Raw genomic sequence first — 22,264 nt, forward strand, 5'->3', positions numbered from 1 at the left:
GCTTGTCCAGAAGCAAGAGTGGGAGTATATGTTCCTGTTGCTCCGAGCTTGCACTTTCCTCTTTTTTCATATGCATTACTGTTTGGCCTGTTTTTTCCTAGAGTCGAGTTGTCATGCCTGGAAAGTACTGCTCAAGGGATGAGAGGGTCAGTATCATTGCATGGAGGCAGGATAATGTCCCTATCAACACGATTTGTGAACATACTGAATGCACAAAGTCGACCATCATGAAGATTTTTGCTGCAGCCACCTGAGCACAAGCATAGCGGTGGAAAAAAGAGGACGACTTCCAGAGGTACAGATTCGCTTCAGAAGAGGAAAGTAATCAAGAATCCTCAACTGACAGCAGCAGAATTGAATAGAATGCATCCCCAGCTGTTACAAGACATCTCAATTCAAACTATCCAACACCCCTTGCACGAGGAGCTGGGCATGCCAAGCTGCACCGCAGCCAAGAAACCACTTCTCACTGACCACATGAAGAAGCAGCACATTCAGTTTGCCAAGAAGTATGCGCACTGGACATCGGATGAGTGGAGAAAATTTATTGTTTCCGATGAAAGCACATTTCAAGTGATCTAGGTGCATTCTGCCAAGGTTCTTGCCCCGCCTCCTGCAGTCGATATGACCCTGCTTACACAGTGCCGACTGTTAAGCACCCACAGTCAGGGGTGTTTCTCAGGTGAAATGGGAAGGGGAGGCCTCTACTTTCTTCCTAAGAACTTGATGATGAATGGTGGTCGGTACATTCAAGTTCTGAAAGATCATTTGTTAAACTTTTTTGCTATTCATGGGTGCGACTTTTTCATGCACGATTCAGCTCCATGTCACAAGTCAAGAAATGTGACAAAATGGTTCGAGATAATCGGATTAGGTCCTCGACTGGCCTGGCAACAGTCCGGATCTAATTACAATAGAAAAATGCTGGACAAAGATGAAGAAAATCGTGGAAGAGAAGAAGACACTCTATCTGGACAACCACAAGACTGAACAGACAAATGTTTGGTGCAAAGAAATGTCCCTAGATTACTTTAGAGATCTGAGTGATTCCATTCCAAAATGCATCCAACTGGTCCTGAAAAACAAAGGAAACATGATTTCATATTAACCCATTCACTCCGTCAGTGTTTGTTTACATGTACATACATCCTGTGAGCGGCAGTTTTCAAATATTTAGAAAACAATATTAGAAAAAATAAATATTGCCAAAAGATAAAGAAATCCCGAGTTCAATGGTATATAACACAATATAGCAAACAAAAAAAATAACCTCTGATAGAGGTCCGTGAAGTAATAAATATTCCCTGTACAGTGGTGCCAGGCGAACAATGTGTTATGGTTGCACTGTGTCCTCAGTGTCAATCTTGCGATCAGATAAGGTGTAAAACAGCATCTGCACCATCCTTGTCATCATCTAACAACAATTCACTACCATTACTAAACTCATCCAGAGATTTCATCCAATATTTGCTTAGGCTACTGCTAGCGGCGGCATGGAAAAGGTTTCGTACCTTTACCTTCGGCATTTTGTAGGTAACTGAGCTGAGCTCTGCACCTCCTGAAAATGATTAATCTATGTATGGGAATATTCTATTGGGTGCCATGAATTGCTAGCTGAGTTATTTCATGCCATTTCTGACGGCGGAATTTTTGAAAGCAGGATATCATTTATGATACAGCCGCAGTGAGAGCCATTTGGACTCAGATATCATATATGATACAGCTGCAGTCAATGGGTTAATGAATGACATTTCATGAACAAACATTGTGATATACTATGATTTCTGTGTTTTTTAATACCTTGTGGGGGGAGGTCCTAGTCAATTAGCAGTAGCTGTATATATATATAAATAGACAGATAGATAGATAGATACAGATATATAGATATATAAAGATATAGAGATATAATGTATATATAGATATATAGATTGATAGGTAAATAGATAGATGGGTTGAATATGTTCATCCTCCATTATATGCTGCGCTAGTCGTCTTATTTTGGCCCGCGTCTCATTCAGTAAAGAAAGGCCTGCTTCGGACCAACAGCACCCCTGAACATCCACAAAAAAGTATCCAACTCCCTGATTGGTCCTAGCACCATCACATTAAATTAACCGTGAATTACAGGCACATGTTTGATTATATGTTTTATGTAATATAAGCACTACACAGATCATAGCAACGTAGTTGTCAATACTTGACCACTATGCTGGGGTTCCTCGAACTCAATCGCGTCTTAATACGATGATGTAAACAAACACAGTGGTGCCACATCTACCAAGACGCAACAATCGGTGTAGAACTTACAAGTGAAACCGACTGTACCTGCCACTAGCAACAACAGTTAACAAATCGGAGACATCCAAAACATGCCAGCATTTTCTTATGTTACAAAACACTCTAAATGCTTTAGGACAGAAGCGGATATAAAATTAAATAATTTAACAATCACATTAATAAAAACATTATAGAGAAAAAGGGCATAAAATTTAATGGATAACTTTACAAAATTTTTCCACTCACAAATATCAGGCTGGCTGGCAACTCTGACATATAACTGAACTACGAGAATTACTGAGATCCTTCCAGTACTACCTAACTAGCAAATCCCGCTTCTGAACACTGCCTCCTCCCTAGTCCTTCTTCATCCCGACAAAACTAGACAATGTATATGAACATAATCCTTAATTCAAACTAAACAATTAATTATACACAAAATATTCCTTCAACTTGTCAGGTCAAATCCTATGCCACTTCCAACAACGTCCCTGCTCCTCCATACAGTCCACTAGTCCTGGAATTACTTGGTCCTCTTCCTGTTCCCTCTTCCACTTGTAGCAGTCCTCTTTCCTATATCCTGCATTTTCTCAGTACCAGCAACTTCCTTCAAATTTCTCTGCTTCACACATCTGTCCCTTTCTTGCCTTGAATCCTGCACTATGACGTGCCTGAAAAGTGGACATACTGGAAATGACGCAGGACTCAAACTCTAGAAACCCTGCTAGTGCTTCTTGCGTGCTTCTGGGTTGTTCCTGCTTAACTTCCACTATCAGCTCTACAGTATCAAGAGCACCGATGAACTGGTCCCTCAAGAAAATAGCCAACAGGTTAGGTGCTGCTCTAGGGTATGCCTTGTGTGTCATACTCTCCAGGTCATGAGGAAGCTGCTGGAGGGACTAGCCTCGAATCCATACACTGATCCGGCCTCTTGCCCTGTAAACCGGTTTAGAACATGGTCCCATATCTGTGCTCCAGCACTTCTGCTAAGGACTGAAAACAGTTCCTCTCCTCCACTAACACCTGCCCAAGAATCTCCATTGCAGCACATTTGAGGTTAGTAGCCAGCTGCATTGCCCTCTGCCTATCATTGCTACCATTGTGATCAGGAAGTAACTCAGACTGCATGCGGTAAGCTTCCAAAGATACTCTACCATCAATTTCCTGAGGTTTCTTTAATAATTTTACCCACATTATAGCCATACACTTCACTGGTTTTGAGCCTAAAAACTGGGGCATTATAATTAAGTCCAGGACTCAAAAATCTTACCTTCTGAGTATTCAACCCCGTAATCAGTGGCGTACCGAGGGGGGGAGGGATGCGGCCATGGTCCCCCCCTTTTGTAAGATATATAGATAGATAGATAGATAGATAGATAAAGTGTATATTTTGTCATACTATCCAGTATTCCTGTCTATTGTGCTGAAGTTTTATAAAAATAAATGTGAGCATTTGAATTTTAGTAGTATAATGTTATTGTAGAGAATGAATGAAAACTCAGTGGCAAAGAGTACTTAAAAATGACTTTAGAATATGATATATTTATGTCTTATATCCATTCCATATGCCCTCAAAAAGATTATAAAATTGGCCAAAATGCAAAATTTTCCCGGGGGAGGGGGCTTACAGCACCCCTCAAACCCCCCCCCCCCAGCTGTACGGGTTCACTGCACTCGCCAAAGTCATGGGCTGCACGGTTAAAAGATAAAAAAAAAAAGAAACGCCCCTCCCCTTTTCAACTTTCAGGGTACACCACTGCCTGTAATGCTACCTTTAGATGCTTTGGATTCGTCAAGATTCACTATACGCTGTCCGTTTTTATCATATGCTCCCTGTTCACTAATCTCAGGCTCAGTGATGTAAGATTCCTCTACAGTTTCAATTCACTCACTAATTATCTTTAATTGGTCGTCTGGACGATGTCTGCACTCCTTCACGTTAGTGCTTACGTCACATTTCTGCTGCTGTAGCTTACTGTGTACTTCCTCCTTCAACTGTTGTTGTTCTTCCTTCATTTGCCCCATGAGAGCATCAAGCTGTCCTTGCATCATCAGTTGTAACTCCCTCTGTTCCTCATGTAATGCCTCTACAGTAGCTGTTCACTTTGTGCTTGTAATAAGTGCACTTTGATTTCGTTCCTGAACTCTTTCTGTTCTTCACTTTGGGCCTTTAATTGTTCTTTGAGTTCTTTCTGTACTTCACTTTGGACTTGTAATTGTTCTTTGAGTTCTTTCTGTCCTTCACTTTGGGCCTGTAATTGTCCTTTGGGTTCTTTCTGTCCTTTACTTTGTGCCTGTAATTGTACACTTTCTGCTTATAGTTGTATGCTTTATGCTTGTAATAGCTTCATAATTGCAACCAGTGATTCCTCCTCTGTGTCGAACGTTTAACTCAATGCTGCACTTTTCTAATGATCCAAACTCCTGACACAATGTTACATCCACGTCCCACACTACTATAGGCTCCACCAGCAGTAGTTCAGTATAGGAACGACAATGCCCTGTTGGTTGTTCATCCTATGGTCAGCCTTTTGGTATGCAACACCGTGATCAACTCAGACGTTGTAAAAAAAAAACACTGGGTTCTTAAGTTGACAGTCTTCATTTTCCAAATAAATACACTTAATGTTTGCCAAATACACTTCACTGTTTTCACACGTGCCAGAGCTATACAATCCTCACCAACTGACACTGAACTAAACTCAAGCTGAACTGCAACGAAACCGACCGCCCTGGGCTCTTCCTTCTTCTTAACCCCTAACAGGCGGGCGACGTTACATAACGTCCGTGCATGAGGGGGCGACGTTACGTAACGTCCAGTCATTTTCGGTCCTAAATTATTGGTGAAATTGGGTGATAAGGCATCTTGGTCACTTACTGCCCTGCCCTCTACTCTCCCAAGCCTTGAAACAAGTAAAATAGAATGCATATATAAGTTGCAGTGTTATAACAATAACACTTACAATAGAAAACATACATAAAATTTTGAAGACAATGAAGAGTGTAAAAAATGCATAAATGATACATATAGTGTTCAGCTGAAGAAAAGGCGCGCCTGGTGATAAGCAGCCTGCTCACACTCCTCCCTCACTCCTCCCCTCCTCCTCCCACAGCCAGCAGAGACGTATTACCAAGCATGCAACACCTCTTGCCTTCGTTTTTCATCCATTTTCATTCATTTACGCATGTTTAGGCTTATTCCTTGATACATTATTTTTCCGAAACTATGCCGTCCCACATGGTCGTACAATTCACAACTTGCCCGCCCATAAGGGGTTGAATGAGTTGCTCCGAGGAAGAACAGTCCAAGCGACATTTTTTAAAAACGCCAGAAATGCCTCCTAAAGTTTGCTGTTAAGAAATGTCAAATATCTGAAGAACCAACCCTACAATTTTTAAGTCTGACATATCAAAATAAACTTTAACCCACCCCGTCCTGACCACTTTTTCACCACTGGTACCCCCCAATCCCGACCATTTTTGGACCAAAATTTTTTTGGCTCAAACTTCCGCTTTTGGTCAGAAACAATGGTCAATCACCTAGAAAGTGTTCACCGGGGTCCATAAGTGGTCTAAACAGGTATACCTTTGTTACACCTGGTACCGTTTTCTGTGGAGGTGGTCTGTGGCTCTCACGTTTTCTATGGTATTATAAGTCTGGGAAACCAATAAAAGTAGGTAGATATGTATTTATTACAAACAAAAAAAACATGTGATACAAGATTAATAGGATTTTATACAAAAATAGAGGTGAAATAAGCATTGTTCCATCGGGCGACCCTACCGAAATTGGCCAAACTGTTCAATGATGAATCGCTAACATTGCTGATTCATCATACATATCATTTTTTTTACTTATATAATACATCTCCAATAACATTATACCATTTTCCATTCACAGGCCTTTCGATAACATTTAGCGTAATGGTAGCCCATATTTATGTAGTGAGTGAACTCACTGTGACTGTTGTTTCAACTCGCATTGTGTTTTTTCAACCTTCTTAATACTTTTCTAATAACATTATACACCTTTCCACTTTAGAGAACTGTTTTGAGATAGTTTCAGGCCTTACGATAATATTTAGCGTAATAATAGCGCATAATAACACAGCGGGAGAAGTCGCTATAACTATTATTTCAACTTACAACTTATTTTTGTACTTATATAATACTTCTCCACTAACATTACACATGTTTCCACTTTATATCATTGCTATCACATAATTGGAGACCTTACTATTCTACTGAGCATCATATTATCGCATATTTACACAGTGAGTGTAATCACAATATAATTTGTTTCAGCTTACACTATTATTCAACTTATAAATTACTTTCCCACTAACATTACACCCTTTTCCACTTTATATCATTGCTATCACATATTTACAGACCCGACTGTTCCACTGAGCGTAATATTTTCGCAGATTTACACAGTGGGTGTACTCGTGATATCAAATGTTACAACTTACACGATTTTTCAACTTATACATTATTTTCCTGCTAACATTACACCTGTTTCCACTTTATATCATTGCTATCACATATTTACAGACGAGACTGTTATACTGAGCGTCATATTTTCGCAGATTTACACAGTGGATGTAGTTGTGACATCACTTCTTTCAACTTACACTATTTCTCAACTTATATAATATTTTACCACAAACATTACCCACGTTTCAACTTTATATAAATCTTATCACATACTGACTGGCCTTATCATTATACTGAGCGTCATATCGCCATCCCACACAATTTCAGGAGTGTAGGAAGTTATGATACTCTTTGAAACAGGGCTGAAGGCACAACGCAACATTGCACTCTGCACACTCGTACCTTGTGTCTTTTCTCTGAGTGGCTGGTCTTACTGTTGAGTGCTTGCATACATGGCAGTGGCGCTGGGGTTTATGATGGTTTGGTTGGAAAGGGATAGTGCTTGGGCAGTGGCGTCCTGCAAGGCGCAGGGGAGTCTGGGCAGCCATGCCGGTGCGTGTGCGGTGTGTGGGCCTGTCCTGTGCATACCTGGCGATAATTTCACGTGACAGCTCCCTCACAAACCCCTCAAAGGTCTCAGAGATTCCCGTTGTCATGGCGTGGAGGTAGTGTGTGTTGAAGACAGTGATGTCAAGCAGGTGGAAAAAGAGATTTTTGTACCACCTCAAAGTGGTCCTGGCACAGTCTACACTGGAAATCATGGAGTCTGACTGATCCACTTGCCTCATGTTGAGATTATAGTCAAGTACCGACTCAGGTTTCCAGACGTGGTGTCTCCTCTCGCTACGGTGATCAACGGAGTCTGTATGGTGCATCAGGGGGCTGTGTACAGTCGACAGGAGGCAAACTCCCCTGTTGTGGTTCCACAGGGTGGCAAGGATGCTATTTGCCTGGAAGAAAACCACCTCGTTCTTGTCAAGTTTCCTCCCTATCTTGACCATATGGCAACGGTTTCTCTTTACTGTACCACAAACTCCGGTGTCGTGTTGGTGGAGGAACCGAGCAAGAAGAGGGCTAGTGCACCAGTTGTCCAGGTACAACACATGACCACGATGAAGGTACTCCTCTATCATTGTCTTCACGACGGCCCCTGAGAGTCCAATACTACGATCTTCTGTTATGTCTGTCTGTGCGCCCGTATACAAATCTATGTCTTGTACATATCCAGTCTTACAGTCACACATAACAAAGATCTTGAACCCGAAACGGTGTCTCTTGCCGGGTATGTACTGGCGAAAGGAAATATTGCCTCTCCACAACACAAGACTCTCGTCTATGACAAGCTCTCTGTAAGGATAAAATGAGGAACGGAACATTTCCTATAGGTGATCGAACACAAGCCTAATTCTCCTCATTTTATCAGTGTTATCTGCATTAGCTGTATCGTCTGCATCAAAAAAGTGGAGGCGGCTGAGAATCTGCTGAAATCTATTACGACCCATTACCTTTCCAAAGAAAGGTGTGCTTGTCATTGGGTCAGTGGTCCAGTATGTCGGTATTTGATTTTTCCTTACAACACCCATCAAGAGAACCAGGGCAAATAATAAGAACATCTCAGAAAGGGTTACAGGATAGTCATATTGCTGGGAGTGCCTGTTGGTTGTACCCAGACGTTCACTTTCACGGCGCTGGCTTCTTGCAAAAAGGTTCGTCTGCTCCACTGTGCGGCCCACAAACACCTCCCCAAAGAACAGGTGGAAGAAATCCACCCTAGTGGAGCCCGCATGCACACCTCGAGCCGTGCAACCAGACTGCCACTCCTCAGTGAAAGGGTGAATGATGGGAGTAAAATTACTCACATCTTCCCAGTTCCACGACACACTACCGTCTCCAGTCTCGTCCCCATCGTCGCCTTCGTCAGGGTGGGGAGGGGAGGGTGGTGGGGGAGGTTGGGGAGGTTGAGAGCGGCGCCCTTCATCACTCGCACTTCTCTTCCTTCTCCCTTTTCCTTTACCCTTTCCCTTCCTTTTCCTTCCTTTCCCCACATCCTGGGGCTGTGGGGAGGAAGTGAGGGAATATTGTGGGGCAAAAGACGTGCTGGGGAGCGGCTCCACCTCGTCTCCCCTATGCCCACGTACACCACGTGCTCGTGCTGCCTCCCTCACACCACTTTTTCTTTCACCGCTCACTCCCGCCACACCACTTTCCCGTTCACCCCGCACTCCCGCCACACCACTTTCCCTTTCACCCCGCACTCCCGCCACAACACTTTCGCCTTCCCCAGACAATATAGAAGGACCATACCTGATTTGCCTTCTCACCGCACCTTCTGATCCTCAAGGTGAAATTTTCTCCTTCCCCAACCACGAGGCAACATCACGTCCTAAGGCGCCATCCTCGTCCTCGTCCTCATCAGAATCTCTCTCTAGGGGCTGGAGAGAGGTCTGTGCATGTGTTTGGGGTCCAGGCTGGCCTTCCCTAGCCTTACAATACGTAACATACTGCTTTTCCTCGGCGAAGGGACCTCCTCATCACTGCTGGTTATTTCCTCCTCATGCTGCACATAATCATGATCCTCCACATCGTCATCAAGTGGAGAATCACTATCTCCAGTGAAGGCATCCAGGGCGGATTGTATTTCATCCTCAGAGAGACCTTTATGCGTCCTGTCTGACCTGGGTCACTGCTAACAGGTGAGTGACCGAGACAAAGGCGCGCACGGGTCACGCGGAGTCTGGGAGGCTGCCTGCCTGCTGGCAGGTAGGGGAGGCTTGGGTAGGTGGGCCAATCAAAAATCTCGCTTGAATTTTGAAAATTGTGCAAATTATGGACTTTGCAATTGCGGCGTGTTAAAGTACGTCGATGGGATTGGCAGTGACAAAACGTGAGAATGTTAAAGAACGTCAACGGGACACCGCGGGTTAAAGCATCAGCTTCATAATGGGATGAAAAATGCTGATCATAATACTCATTTAGGAATTATTGTTAATTAATACTAACCATGTGCAGGTGGTGTTCAGTTAAATTTCATTACTTCCTGCAAACAGTGATTATAGACATGAATATAACACTAATATTAGGGTTACTTACCACTTTGGAGTGACTTGAATGTTGAATATAGATGCATCCCCCCTCCCACCGCCCCCCCGGCCCCGTGATTAGTTCCAATAATCGAGCAAGTCGTTGTCCTCATCAGCCAGGGTGACGTTGTGCTCGACTCTACCAGCTTGAAGGCCCTCATATAAGGCCTTCTTGTCGTCTGGCATGAGGGGTAACAAGCTACAAAGGTCACTTAGCTTTTCTTGCATAAGCTGGAGGGGGGTGTGCAGGTCATAATGGCGGCAGAGGGAGAGAGAGCCTGTGTGAGCAGCATCCCCAGGACATCCGCAGCAAGCTGATCGGCTGCGTGCCGGCATCAGGCTCCGTGCCACTGGCCGGCTGGCTAAGATGTCACAATCACCTGGCACATCATATGACAATGTGTCATAATGAAAGATACACATTGTCGTTCTATAGCATTTTCGACCCTAATAGCACAGAGGGAGAAACATCCAACACCCATCACGTGGTAAGGGAAGCCTTGGTCTGCCATTTGAGATGGAAATCAGGATTTGGCAAGCGGTGGCACTTGGGCTTTTCTCCCTCAGAGCTACTCAAATAGCCTTTCCCTTTTCTCCAGCATTCTAGGACAAGCTGGTACCTGCCCCTAGCAACAACAGTTACCAGGGTTATCTTACATTACATAACACTCCCAATGCTTTAGCACAGAAACTGAAATTATATTATATAATTTAACAACCATGTTAATAATATCATTTTCGAGATAAAGAGCATAAAATTTAATGTATAACTTTACAAAATACCTCTGCTCACAAATAGCGGCCTAACTGGTAACTCTGACACGTAACCAAACTACAAGACTTCCTGAGAACCTTTCAGTACTACCTAACTAGCAAATCCTGCTTCTCAATAGTATTCCTAATTGCTAACAAACTCATGAAAAAAAGAGGAATTAAAAAAAAAGTATGGATAAACTCAGGAGGCAAGAGGGTTACCTAAGAGGAAGATGGATGATGAAAAACAAAAAAATGAAGAAAGATCAGAGGAAGAGAGGAGTAAATTTTTTTTATAAAGTAATTGGCTTACAAGTAAAAAAGTGGTACATAAACTACATGGACTAAATAAAAAAGGAAGGTAGTATACTGAAGCTATGTTAAAAAAAAAAAAAAAAAAAAAAACGATTAAAATTGATGTACTCAAATGCAGATGGAACGGTATCCAACAAAATTATTAGAGATACAATACTACACCAAAGAAAAGGAAAATAATATTATTTGCCTAACTGAATATATATATATATATATATGTATATATATATATATATATATATCTCCCACGGGTATCAAATGACACCCTAAACTTTGAAAAATACAATATATGGAGATGAGATAGAAAGTTGAAAAAAAGGAGTTATATTACAAAAAAAAACAAAATCCTCAAGTCAAAGAGATAGAACCAGATATACCCTCACAAGTAGAATTGATTGCAGTAGAGATTATCACATCTGAAGGGCAAATAATATTGGCATATTGATACATGCCACCCAAAACAAACACCTGGGAAAAAGGTGAATATGAAGACCTGACAGAAAGTACAATTCAGAGTTTAAAAGCCCTCCTGCATAGAATGGAAGAGAAATCTGAAAGAATTATATCAACCAGGGATTTCAATATAAATATAAATTGGAATACTCAAGATGTAAGAAGCTATGAAAGCTGTTGGGATCAAAGGCTCCTGGATCTTGTACAGGAGTTGTTTGTAACACAACATAAAGGAAGACAGAAGGAAAACAGGACTAGAAGATTCATCATTATTAGCTCTTATAATTACTAGGAAAGTAATGATTATCAACAACATAATGTATCACCCTCCATTTGGCTGAAGTGACCATGTGGTATTAAACTGTGACTTCAGGATTGCAAATGATATAGTTAGCATTAATGAATACTACAAAAAGAGCCTAAACAACAAAAAAGGCAACTATCATGACCTAAAAAAGTACTTCACAGAAACAGACTGGGGCAAAGGAGCTTAGAGGAAAGAATATAAATGTTATGTATAGAAAATTCTGTGAATTGTTTGAAACATGTGTCCAACATTATATCCCTCAACACAAGAAAACAGAAATAAGGATAAAGATGGTTTCATACAGAATGTAAAAAAAGAAAAAAAAAGGAAAGATATTTGCTGTTGAATTGATACAGAAGACACAATAGTGAGAGGGCATATAACAGCCATAAACAGGAAAGTAATGACACCGGTACAAGGATAAGAGGAGACGCTCAAAGACAGTTTGAGGAAGATATTATAAATAAAGGTAGTGATTAACCGAAGCTGTTTTACAGCTACATCCGATACAAAACCAATGTTAAAGATAAAATACAGTCCATCATGGATAAAGGGATAACCTATACCTATGAAGAAGATAAGAAGTGAGGTATTAACCCATCAAGTCCCGAGCTATTTCGCACCTCCGACACCCCCCAATCCCGAGGTATTTTCGAACAAATTTTTTTTGGCTAAAACCTCCGCTTTTGGTGAGAAACATCGAAATTTCATAGAGAAATCGTTCACCTGAGGTTTAAAATACTCGATCCAGGTAGCAGTATCTCCTTACCTGACTTAGTTTTCTAACAGGCTGGCACCAAAGAAAACGAGTTCTATGGGAGGGTACCTATTTCACACCACTCATAAACGGTATTAATTTATTTACTTGGTACGAATTTATATGTAGTACGAGAGTATATTGGTTTTCAAACAGTAATATAGGCATTATAAGCATTGTTTCACTCACTAACTCATCACCATACCTGACCTTCTTTTGCCACATTACCTGATCATCATTTCTGACTGTTTCTTCCTCTAATGTTATGTAAACTTTGTCCTCCACATTGTCATCGATTGGGGAATCACTCTGGCCCTGAATGTCTTTATTGGCCAGGTCACTGGTAACAGGTGAATTGCCGAGACAATGGCGTGCGGAGGGGGGAGGTTATGCGGTGTAAGGCATTGTCCCTGCTTGGCATCTTGTAGAGGAATAGAGGAAGGTGTCCCGTGTATACGTACAAATAATCGTGTGCAAAAATTGAAAATTTTGCAAATTAGGGACCTTGCAATTGCACAATGTACCAGTACATCGTCAGGACTGGCAAATGCAAAATGTTGCAACGTACCCATACGTCGACGGGACGGGGCGGGTTAACCCCCTCGTGCACCGTAAGTTTTCTGCGTGTGTGACATGATTAGTGAAAATGCCACAAGAGCAGGCTGGACTCACGCACAAAGGAAAACATTCCCACGTATTTTATTTGCCCCTGAAATTGGCTATAATGGTATAAACTGTAAACTGTCATTTTCCCTGATGTTTATACTATACCATAAGCTAACAAAAACACAGAAAATTGATGAGTAAAAGTACTGTGAAATGAAGTGTGAATACTGTTGTTCAACACTGATAATAAATGCCTTACACTAGCAGAAAAATTTGCCCACATGATGCAAGAGCTAAGCATATGTCGAGATGCAGAATTCATGAGCTTTCACTTGGTATTGCTGGGATTCTGATACGATCAATAGTTTTCAAGTAAACCAACAAAAATTACATCCCCCCCAAAAATAAAAACCGAGAGTGCAGACTATTTGAGAGTGTTGGCCTGGAAATAGACACCTTCCCCTATGACGCACCAAATATTGAGACATTTCATGCTAAAACATAAGTTTTGGTGAATATTTTTCTTCCAGAATTGCTTAATCAGCATCCCTTCAGACTGCCACTGTAAGCGCATCATAGTGCATCATTGGCTCCTCTTCAGATGAAAACCGTTTTGACTCGTTTTGATTCACGTTGTACGATGGGGTTAAAAAAAAATTCCAAATCAGTTTTTAGAGAACAAAGTTATTTTGAGAGGAACATGCATGCTCACACATATTACAAGATATACAAATATTGGGAAAAAGCCACAGGAAGAGCTGAGTTAATTAGTCAAAGGGAAAGCAAATGGTCCAGATGAAATTCCAGGTTGAGTGCTACATGAATATGCAGAAGAGTTAAGCAGATCAAAATATTTAATATTCAAGGAATTCTTATGTCAAGGTAAACTACCTGATATTTAGAAGAAAGCAAACATTGTTCCCCTATTCAAGAAAGGAAATAGAATCCACCCATCTATTGACCAGTATACCCAAGCAATGTCGTAAGATACTAGAGATGTTGATAAGAAAATTATTGGTAAACCATCTGGAGAAATACAATATGATAACAGAAAGACAGTTCAGTTTTAGAAAGGGAAAATCATGTGTTACAAATCTATTACCATGATAGAGTTGCAGAAACACTACAGAAAAGTGAAGGATGGGTAGATGGTATCGATTTAGATTTCAAGAAAGCATTTGTTGTTGAGTGAAGACGAAGGGGAGCTGCAAGGCTTGGTGGATGAGTTTGGGAGAGTAAGAAACGGAATCCAAAGGTGAATGTAGGGAAGAGTAAAGTGATGGTCTTTGAGAGAGGTGAAGTCAGTGAATGTACAGCGAGGTTGGATGGTGAGGAATTGGAAAATGTGAGTACGTTTAAGTACTTGGGTAGTGTGATGAGTAAGGATGGAGGTTTGGAGGGTGAAGTGCTTGAAAGGGTACAGCAGGGAAGAAAGGTTGCTGGTTCTTTGAAAGAAGTGATAAGAAACAGGGAAGTCAGCATGGAAGTGAAAAAGCTACTACATGACAGTATTGTGATACCAACTCTAAAGTATGGAAGTGAAGCTTTGACGTTGTTTGAAGGACACAAGTCAAGAGTGAGAGCAGTGGAAATGAGTTATTTAAGAGGAGCCTGTGGAGTCACATGGAGAGACAGGCTGACGAATGAGGATATAAAGGAGCGTTGTGGTGTGGATGTGGATGTGATAGGAAGCATTATGAGGAACACACTGAGGTGGTTTGGCCATGTGGAGAGGATGGAGGGTAAAAGACTGACGAAGAGAGTGTATGTGAGTGAGGTGGAGGGGGGAAGAGGGAGGGGGAGGCCGAGGATGAGATGGAGGGATGGGGTGGAGAAGTATATGAGAGAGGGGGGTGTGAGTTGGGAGCAGGGCAGTGAAATGGCGGGGGAAAGGGCGACTTGGAGGCGATTTGTTTGTGGCCACCCCAAACGGGATTGAGGCGTCTGGCAATAGATAGATAAATAGATTTGACAGAGTACTGAGCCAAAGACGTTTTTGGAAACTTTATCATCATGGAGGAATTCAAGGTAATCTGTACTGTTGGATGCAAGATTTTCTCATAAAAAGAGAAATGAGAACAGTACTATGGGAAAAATACTCATTATGGAGGGAAGTAACTAGCTGAGTTCCACAGGGCTCACTGCTGGCACCAGTTACGTTTTAAGTATATATAAATGACATTGGCAGCAACATTGGAATTGGAGGCTATCTAAATGTGTCTGCTGATGATTCAAAAAGACAAAGGAGAATCACAAACAGACTCTTGCGGAGAGCTACAAGAAGAATTGAATACGTTTCATGAATGGAACGACTGATGGCAAATGGAAGTCATTGAAGACAAATGCCATGAAATTAAGTTTTGTAAAAGTACAGACAGACCAGACTGAGATTATAAGCTAAGAAGCTCAACCCCACACATATTAGAAAAGGAGAAGGACCTAGGAGTGATTATCAATAACAATTTCCAGCTGACCGCATCAATGAGAAGATATAGAGCATGTATACACTGCTTGTTAATATGAGAATAGTTGTCTCAGAGGGCCAAGTCAAGGGGCTTTACAGGGAAACTACCAGGATTCTTTCTTGATATTTTATATCTTGTATTCTGTTCAATCCCAGTCATTCCCGTAAAACTGAAAAGTATTATCTTTGTCTAAGAAACAAGCTCAAACATTTAACTTTTTATAATTGCATAAATCAGTAATCAAACAGATTAGGTCTTCTTCAACAATGTCTTAATGTCTTGATACATCATTCACTTACTGTACTACAAGCATACATGTAATAGAATACTACAGATATACTGAAATATGATACTGTACCTCGGTCACCTCTCATCTTGACCTTGAGTCCGTGGTTGTGAGTCTGTGACGAGGTGGCCGTTCGCAAGACAAAACAAATCCGATTTTGTAAACAAACTGCAAACGATTGAAGTGAACCTTTTGCACGGTGTCACAAAACTATAAATGAAGATACAGTTCTTAACATAATATATACTGAGTAACATATAATGGCATGCATATAATGAATATGACATTTACATGGCTCCCCTAAATTGTGAAAGCAATTTACCTTATATTCTAATGAGTATAGTAGTAAATAATTAATACTAATATAAAAGCAGAAAATTAATACTAATACTATGAGGAAGAAAACACTTTGGCTCAGTTTTGGCACTTAGGTAGGCTCTTTGGTGGGGACACCCGGCCTCACTCTGCTTCAGCTAACAAAATGAGTTTGTGAATTGGTCGTTCAATGAAGGTGGTGGCTTGAGCGTGTTTATCTTGCTTATCTAACTTTGAGTCTGACATCATTACCTTGACCTTTCTTACATGACCATCTTCATCAGGAAGAGCTTCTACTATTTTTCCCAACTTCCAATTATTTCTTGCCAAAGTCTCTTCTTTTACAATCACTGTCATTTACTTGCAAATATCTATGTGGCTTTACCTATTTATTTCTCAACTGGAGAGACTGCAAGAACTCCCTTTTCCATCATTTGCTAAGTACTGCACCCTATGCCAGTGCTTCCTTGAATACACATCTACCCTGTCATAGGTGCCTGGAGGAGGTAGTACAACTTTAGATTTCATGGTCAATAACATATTGGGTGTCAGTGGTTCTATGTGCTCAGGAGAGTTCAGTGTGTCTACAGTTAGAGGATGACCATTTACTATAGACTCTGCTTCTATCATGAAAGTTCTTAAAGATTCATCATCTACCTGAGACCCAAGCTGATCGAGCAATACTGAAAGTACATTTCTCACTGTACGTGTTTGTCTCTTCCATATGCCACCCATATGACTTGTATGTGGTACATTCATTTTAAATTCTATCTAGTCACAATGATCTTTCAATAGTTCTGTTCTTATTTTCTCTTGATCCATTTCTTTTAAATATGTCAACAGCTCATTCCTAGTACCAACAAAGTTTGTACCCTGATCCGATTTCAGATGAAATACAGGTCCCCTCTGTCCTTTGAAGCGACGGTAGGCATTGATGAATGAGTCTGTGTTCATAGTGTTGGCTGTTTCTAAGTGAAGTGCACGCAAAGTCATGGAAGTAAACAATACATCATACCTTTTCAGTTCCTTACGTTCTTCCTTAATAAAAAAGGATCCAAAGAAATCAACAGCAGACTAAGTAAATGGAGCAGTAGGTTCTAACCTATCTGTAGGAAGATCTGCCATCTTTTGTTCCTGTGTACTTCCTCTAACTTTTCTACAAATGGTACACCTGGAAATGTGTTTAGTTACTAGAGAAGACCCTCCTATAATCCAATTCCCAGATCCTCTAAGCTTATTTAGTGTGATCCCTCTACCTTGAAGGTGTACTTTTTTTATGGTAGTAACAAATCAATATATCAGTTATGTGAGATTTCTTTGGTAATATGGCTGGGTGCTTTCTGTCTTTGTGCATATTTGCTCTTCTGATCCTTCCACCTACTCTAATGATCCCATCTTCATCCATGAATGGATCAAGCTTATACATCTGACTTGATTTCTTTATGACATTTTTTTGTTTCTTCCAACACCACAAATTAACTCTTCCTTGTTAACTTTGTTCATCAATGCTCTTTTTTCTTCTGGGAATGCTTGTGCCTGAAGTTGTTTTAGTATCTCATTTTCAGCTTCTTTCATTTCTGCTGCAGTCACAGGAATATACTCAGACTTGACAAAGTTTTGTTTAGCTGTTTTTATATTTTGCTCACTTTGCTCTTTGCCTTTCAATTTTTTCTGAAGTCTGAGGCATACTGCAGTATCTCTGGTTGCACGATGCCTATCTATCTATCTATCTATTGCCAGACGCCTCAATCCCATTTGGGGTGGCCACAAAGAAATCGCCTCCAAGTCGCCCTGTCCCCCGCCATTTCACTCCCTTGCTCCCAACTCACACCCCCCTCTCTCATATACCTCTCCACCCCATCTCTCCATCTCATCCTCGGCCTCCCCCTCCCTCTTTCCCCCTGCACCTCACTCACATACACTCTCTTCGTCAGTCTTTGACCCTCCATCCTCTCCACATGGCCAAACCACCTCAGTGTGTTCCTCATAACGCTTCCTATCACATCCACATCAACACCACAACGCTCCTTTATATCCTTATTCGTCAGCCTGTCTCTCCATGTGACTCCACAGGCTCCTCTTAAATAACTCATTTCCACGGCTCTCACTCTTGACTTGTGTCCTTCCAACAACGTCCAAGCTTCACTTCCGTACGTTAGAGTTGGTATCACAATACTGTCATGTAGTAACTTTTTCACTTCCATGCTGACTTCCCTGTTTCTTATCACTGCTTTCAAAGAACCAGCAACCTTTCTTCCCTGCTGTACCCTTTCAAGCACTTCACCCTCCAAACCTCCATCCTTACTCATCACACTACCCAAGTACTTAAACGTACTCACATTTTCCAATTCCTCACGATCCAACCTCGCTGTACATTCACTGACTTCACCTCTCTCAAAGACCATCACTTTACTCTTCCCTACATTCACCTTTAGATTCCGTTTCTTACACACTCTCTCAAACTCATCCACCAAGCCTTGCAGCTCCCCTTCGTCTTCACTCAACAACACAGTATCATCTGCAAACAACAGTACAGGGAGTTTCCAAACACTATCATCTCTCACTAGGGCCACTCCAACATCCACTACCCTACCTTGTACCTCTTTTATTACCCCATCCATGTACAGATTGAACAACCATGGAGACATGACACATCCCTGTTTCAACCCAACTTTCAAAGAGAAAAATTCACTTAGTTCACCATCCACACGCACTGCAGCCTTCGCACCATCGTACATACTCTTCACAGCATTCAACAACTTCCCATCTATTCCATATATTCTTAACACTTTCCACAATCCTAGTCTATCCACCCTGTCATATGCTTTCTCCAAATCCATGAAAGCCGCATACAACTTCTTTCCCTTCTCTAGAAACTTTTCCACTAAAGATCTGAGAATGAATATCTGATCTACACAACCTCTTCCCTTCCTAAAGCCTCCCTGTTCTTCTCCAACTAATTTCTCTGTTCTTTCTCTAACTCTGTCAATAAGTATCCTACCATACACTTTTCCTATTATACTAAGAAGACAAATGCCCCTATGATTACCACACACTTCTTTTTCCCCTTTTCCTTTGTACAAGGGAATAATTATACCTGACTTCCAATCCTCCGGGACTCTACCTTCCTCCCAGGCCAATCTGCACATCTTCCACATCCATTCTACTACTATCTCTCCCCCATGCTTCAGCATTTCACCACACACTCCATCAATTCCTGGGGCTTTCCCTGATTTAACTTTCTTCATTGCTTCCACAACTTCTATCCTACTGATTTCTTCCTGTCTTCTCACCTCCCTCCTTCTTCCAGCCATTCCCCAGCCACTTATACTCGCATTACTTCCATCCTCCACGTTCAACAATTCCTTAAAGTGTTCTCTCCATCTGCTCACTTTTTCTCCCTTCTCCACTAGTAATCTACCATTTTTATCTTTCACTCCCCTGCTAACTTCACTTCCACCCTGTCTTACTCTTTTCACCTCTTTCCAGAACATTTTCTTACAGTCCCTCCACTTTACACTCAAATTCCTTCCAAATTCCTCATCCACTCTCTTCTTACTCTCTCTTACTAATCTTTTCACCTCTCTCTTTCTTTCTACATATAACTCTCTCTTCCGCCTCTCAACTTCTTCCACGCCCCTATTTCTCATCCATTCATTGTATGCTTTCTTCTTTTGTGCCACAGCCCGTTTCACCTCTTCAGTCCACTACGCTGTTCCTTGCACCCCCCTCCGTCTTCTCTTCCTTCCACACACCACATCACATGCTGCACATATTTCTTCTGTAAATATTCTACACACGCCTTCCACGTCCCCCATCTGCTCCAACTCATATTTGCCCAATCGTTCCTCCACTTCTCTCTTATACTCTGCCTTTTTCTCATCCTCTTGTAACCTTTCCACTCTCCTTGCAACTACTCCTTCCTCTCGTCTTTCCCTTCTTCTATTCCTCCATCTTACTTGAACTTTAACTCTGGCCACCACCAAGTAGTGGTCAGAAAGTCCACTCCCCCAACCTCTATAAACTCTTGCATCCTATATACATCTTCGCATCCTTTCATCCACACACACATAATCAATCATTGCCTTCCTTTCACTCCATTCACCACCCACCCTTCTCATCACTCGCCATGTATACCTGTGGATCATTTTATGCCTGAAGAGGGTATTGGCTATCACCAACCCCCTCCCAGCACAAATGTCCACTAACGCACTCCCATTCTCATCTATCTCAGCAGGCACACCCCACTCACCAACTATTCCATCCACCTTCACATTCCCAACTTTACCATTCATATCACCAATCAAAAACACTATCATTCCTTCCAAACTTTTCCATGCACACTTCTACATTTGTCCAGAACTCTTCTCTCACTCTTCTAGCACGATCTTGCGTTGGCGCATACACACACACAATCGCCCACATTTGTATTCCAACTTTCAATTTTACCCACACAATCCTTGATCCAACTGATCCATACTGTCTTATGCTCCTCTTCCATCTTTTACTCACAACTATACATACTCCTTCCTTTGCCCTCTCATTCTCACCTACTCCTGCACATATACCCCATCCATACTCCCATTCTCTCACACTTTCTCCTCTCCATTTTGTTTCAGTTATACCACATACATCCACTTTCGCATCCTCAAGCACCTGGACAATCTCTCTCTCTCTTTCACCTCATCATTTGCTCTCCTTACGATGCCAATCTGAGAAATACTTCAGTCTGTCTAGGAATGATGATGGCTCTTGAGCTTCTGTGAGACGTCATACAACTTTCTTCACTTCAGGATCATTTTCTGCAATGATGAAGTCTTCTACTGATGCTTGAGGTGTGTCAAGCGATTGCCAAAGAAAGTCTGGTCCATTCCACCACTTAGAACTGTGAATCATGGCTTGTACTGGCATGCCTCGTGATGCATAGTCAGCTGGGTAATTTTCTGTTTCAACATACTTCCAATGTGCTGGTGATATTTCATCTCGTATCTGCTGAACTCTGTTTGCAACATACACATGGAATTTCTTAGCATCATTACAGATATAGCCTAGTACTACTTTGCTATCATTCCAAAATACTTCTTTGACATCTTGGTAATTCAGCTGTTTTCTCAGAACTGTGTGAACTCTTACTGACACAACTGCTGCTGCAAGCTCTAACCTTGGAATAGTGGGTGCTACTCTTGATTTTGCCATTACAAGTGCACAATGCATCTGACCTTTGTCATTAATCAATCTAATGTAAGAACACTGTCCATAGCCTTCCTGACTAGCATCCCCCCCGTGGGCAGCCACCTTGTCGTGGTGGGGGGGCTTGCATACCCCTGTGATCCCACAAGCCTGCCCGTGGAAGTAACGACATCCGGCAGGGTCTCCCATGCGGGTAAGGTTGTGGGTGAGGGGTCTGACTAAGCACTGCCTGAAACGTAGGTTACCCTAAGGGTCATCGGTGCCGCCCTCCAGAGGGATTGCCTTGGTGCTGTCCCGAGTTGGTTGGTTGGGTGTCTGGGCTGGGGGGTGCTGGGGAAGGGGGTCTTTGCACTGGTGGGAGCTAACTTTCGCATCACGAGGTGTCCTTTTGGGGACACCCTCTGGGGACGAGGTACCCCACTCCCATCAGACCACGCTTGGTCCCCTCACTCCCTGGTAGGCGGTTTCCCTTGGCTCCTGGTGTCAATTTTTTTTTCACTGATGTATGGATGGACAGAACATTTCTTTACCCACTCGTGTGGTCGGTGACCAGCCGCACGAGTCGGCATTGACTGGTCACTCTTTGGCCGACGACCCTGTACCCTCCGGGTCGTCTGCCAAAACTATGAATCGTGATGCCTTTTCTATGGAGCTGTTACCTGGTGTTTTTGCTAATAACTCTTACACATAATATGTAGTCCTTAAAATGGATAATGGTACTTCTTTCCAGAACCTGAATTGTTTTCAGATTCACAGTGGTCTAGTTTCAGCATGTGGATTTACCCCCAAGGTCTCTTTGCAGGGTGATGGTTCTCTATTGCTAGAAGCTAGGAATGAAGAGGGGAGTTCACACATCCAGTCCCTAACTATGGTCGCTGGTTATCCTGTATCTGCCTCTCGTCACTTGGTCCTAAACCAGTCCCGAGGGGTTCTGTATTCTCGTGACTTGATTTCATATTCTGATTCTTCCCTCTTAGAGGGGCTGGCTCCTCAAGGTGTTGTAGGAGTACAGAGAATTACGAA

The 22,264-nt window shown here is 42.0% G+C and overlaps 1 protein-coding gene across 1 annotated transcript; it reads right to left on the reverse strand.

The window, feature by feature from the left end:
* Nucleotides 1–20,821: 20,821 nt before the first annotated feature.
* On the reverse strand, nt 20,822–21,247 carry LOC145399288 (uncharacterized). Its single transcript, XM_080271960.1, has one exon. It carries the CDS (start codon nt 21,245–21,247, stop codon nt 20,822–20,824), a length of 426 nt encoding a protein of 141 aa, XP_080128086.1.
* Between the last annotated feature and the right edge of the window lie 1,017 nt (nt 21,248–22,264).

This window comes from Coenobita brevimanus, chromosome 48 (genome assembly GCF_032717465.1).
Source record: "Coenobita brevimanus isolate Jiangsu-jjx chromosome 48, ASM3271746v2, whole genome shotgun sequence".
Lineage (NCBI taxonomy): Eukaryota > Metazoa > Arthropoda > Malacostraca > Decapoda > Coenobitidae > Coenobita > Coenobita brevimanus.

Bases quoted from the DNA above. Each gene is read 5' to 3' on its own strand.
- LOC145399288 (XM_080271960.1), bottom strand. From the start codon at position 21,247: ATGGCAAAATCAAGAGTAGCACCCACTATTCCAAGGTTAGAGCTTGCA.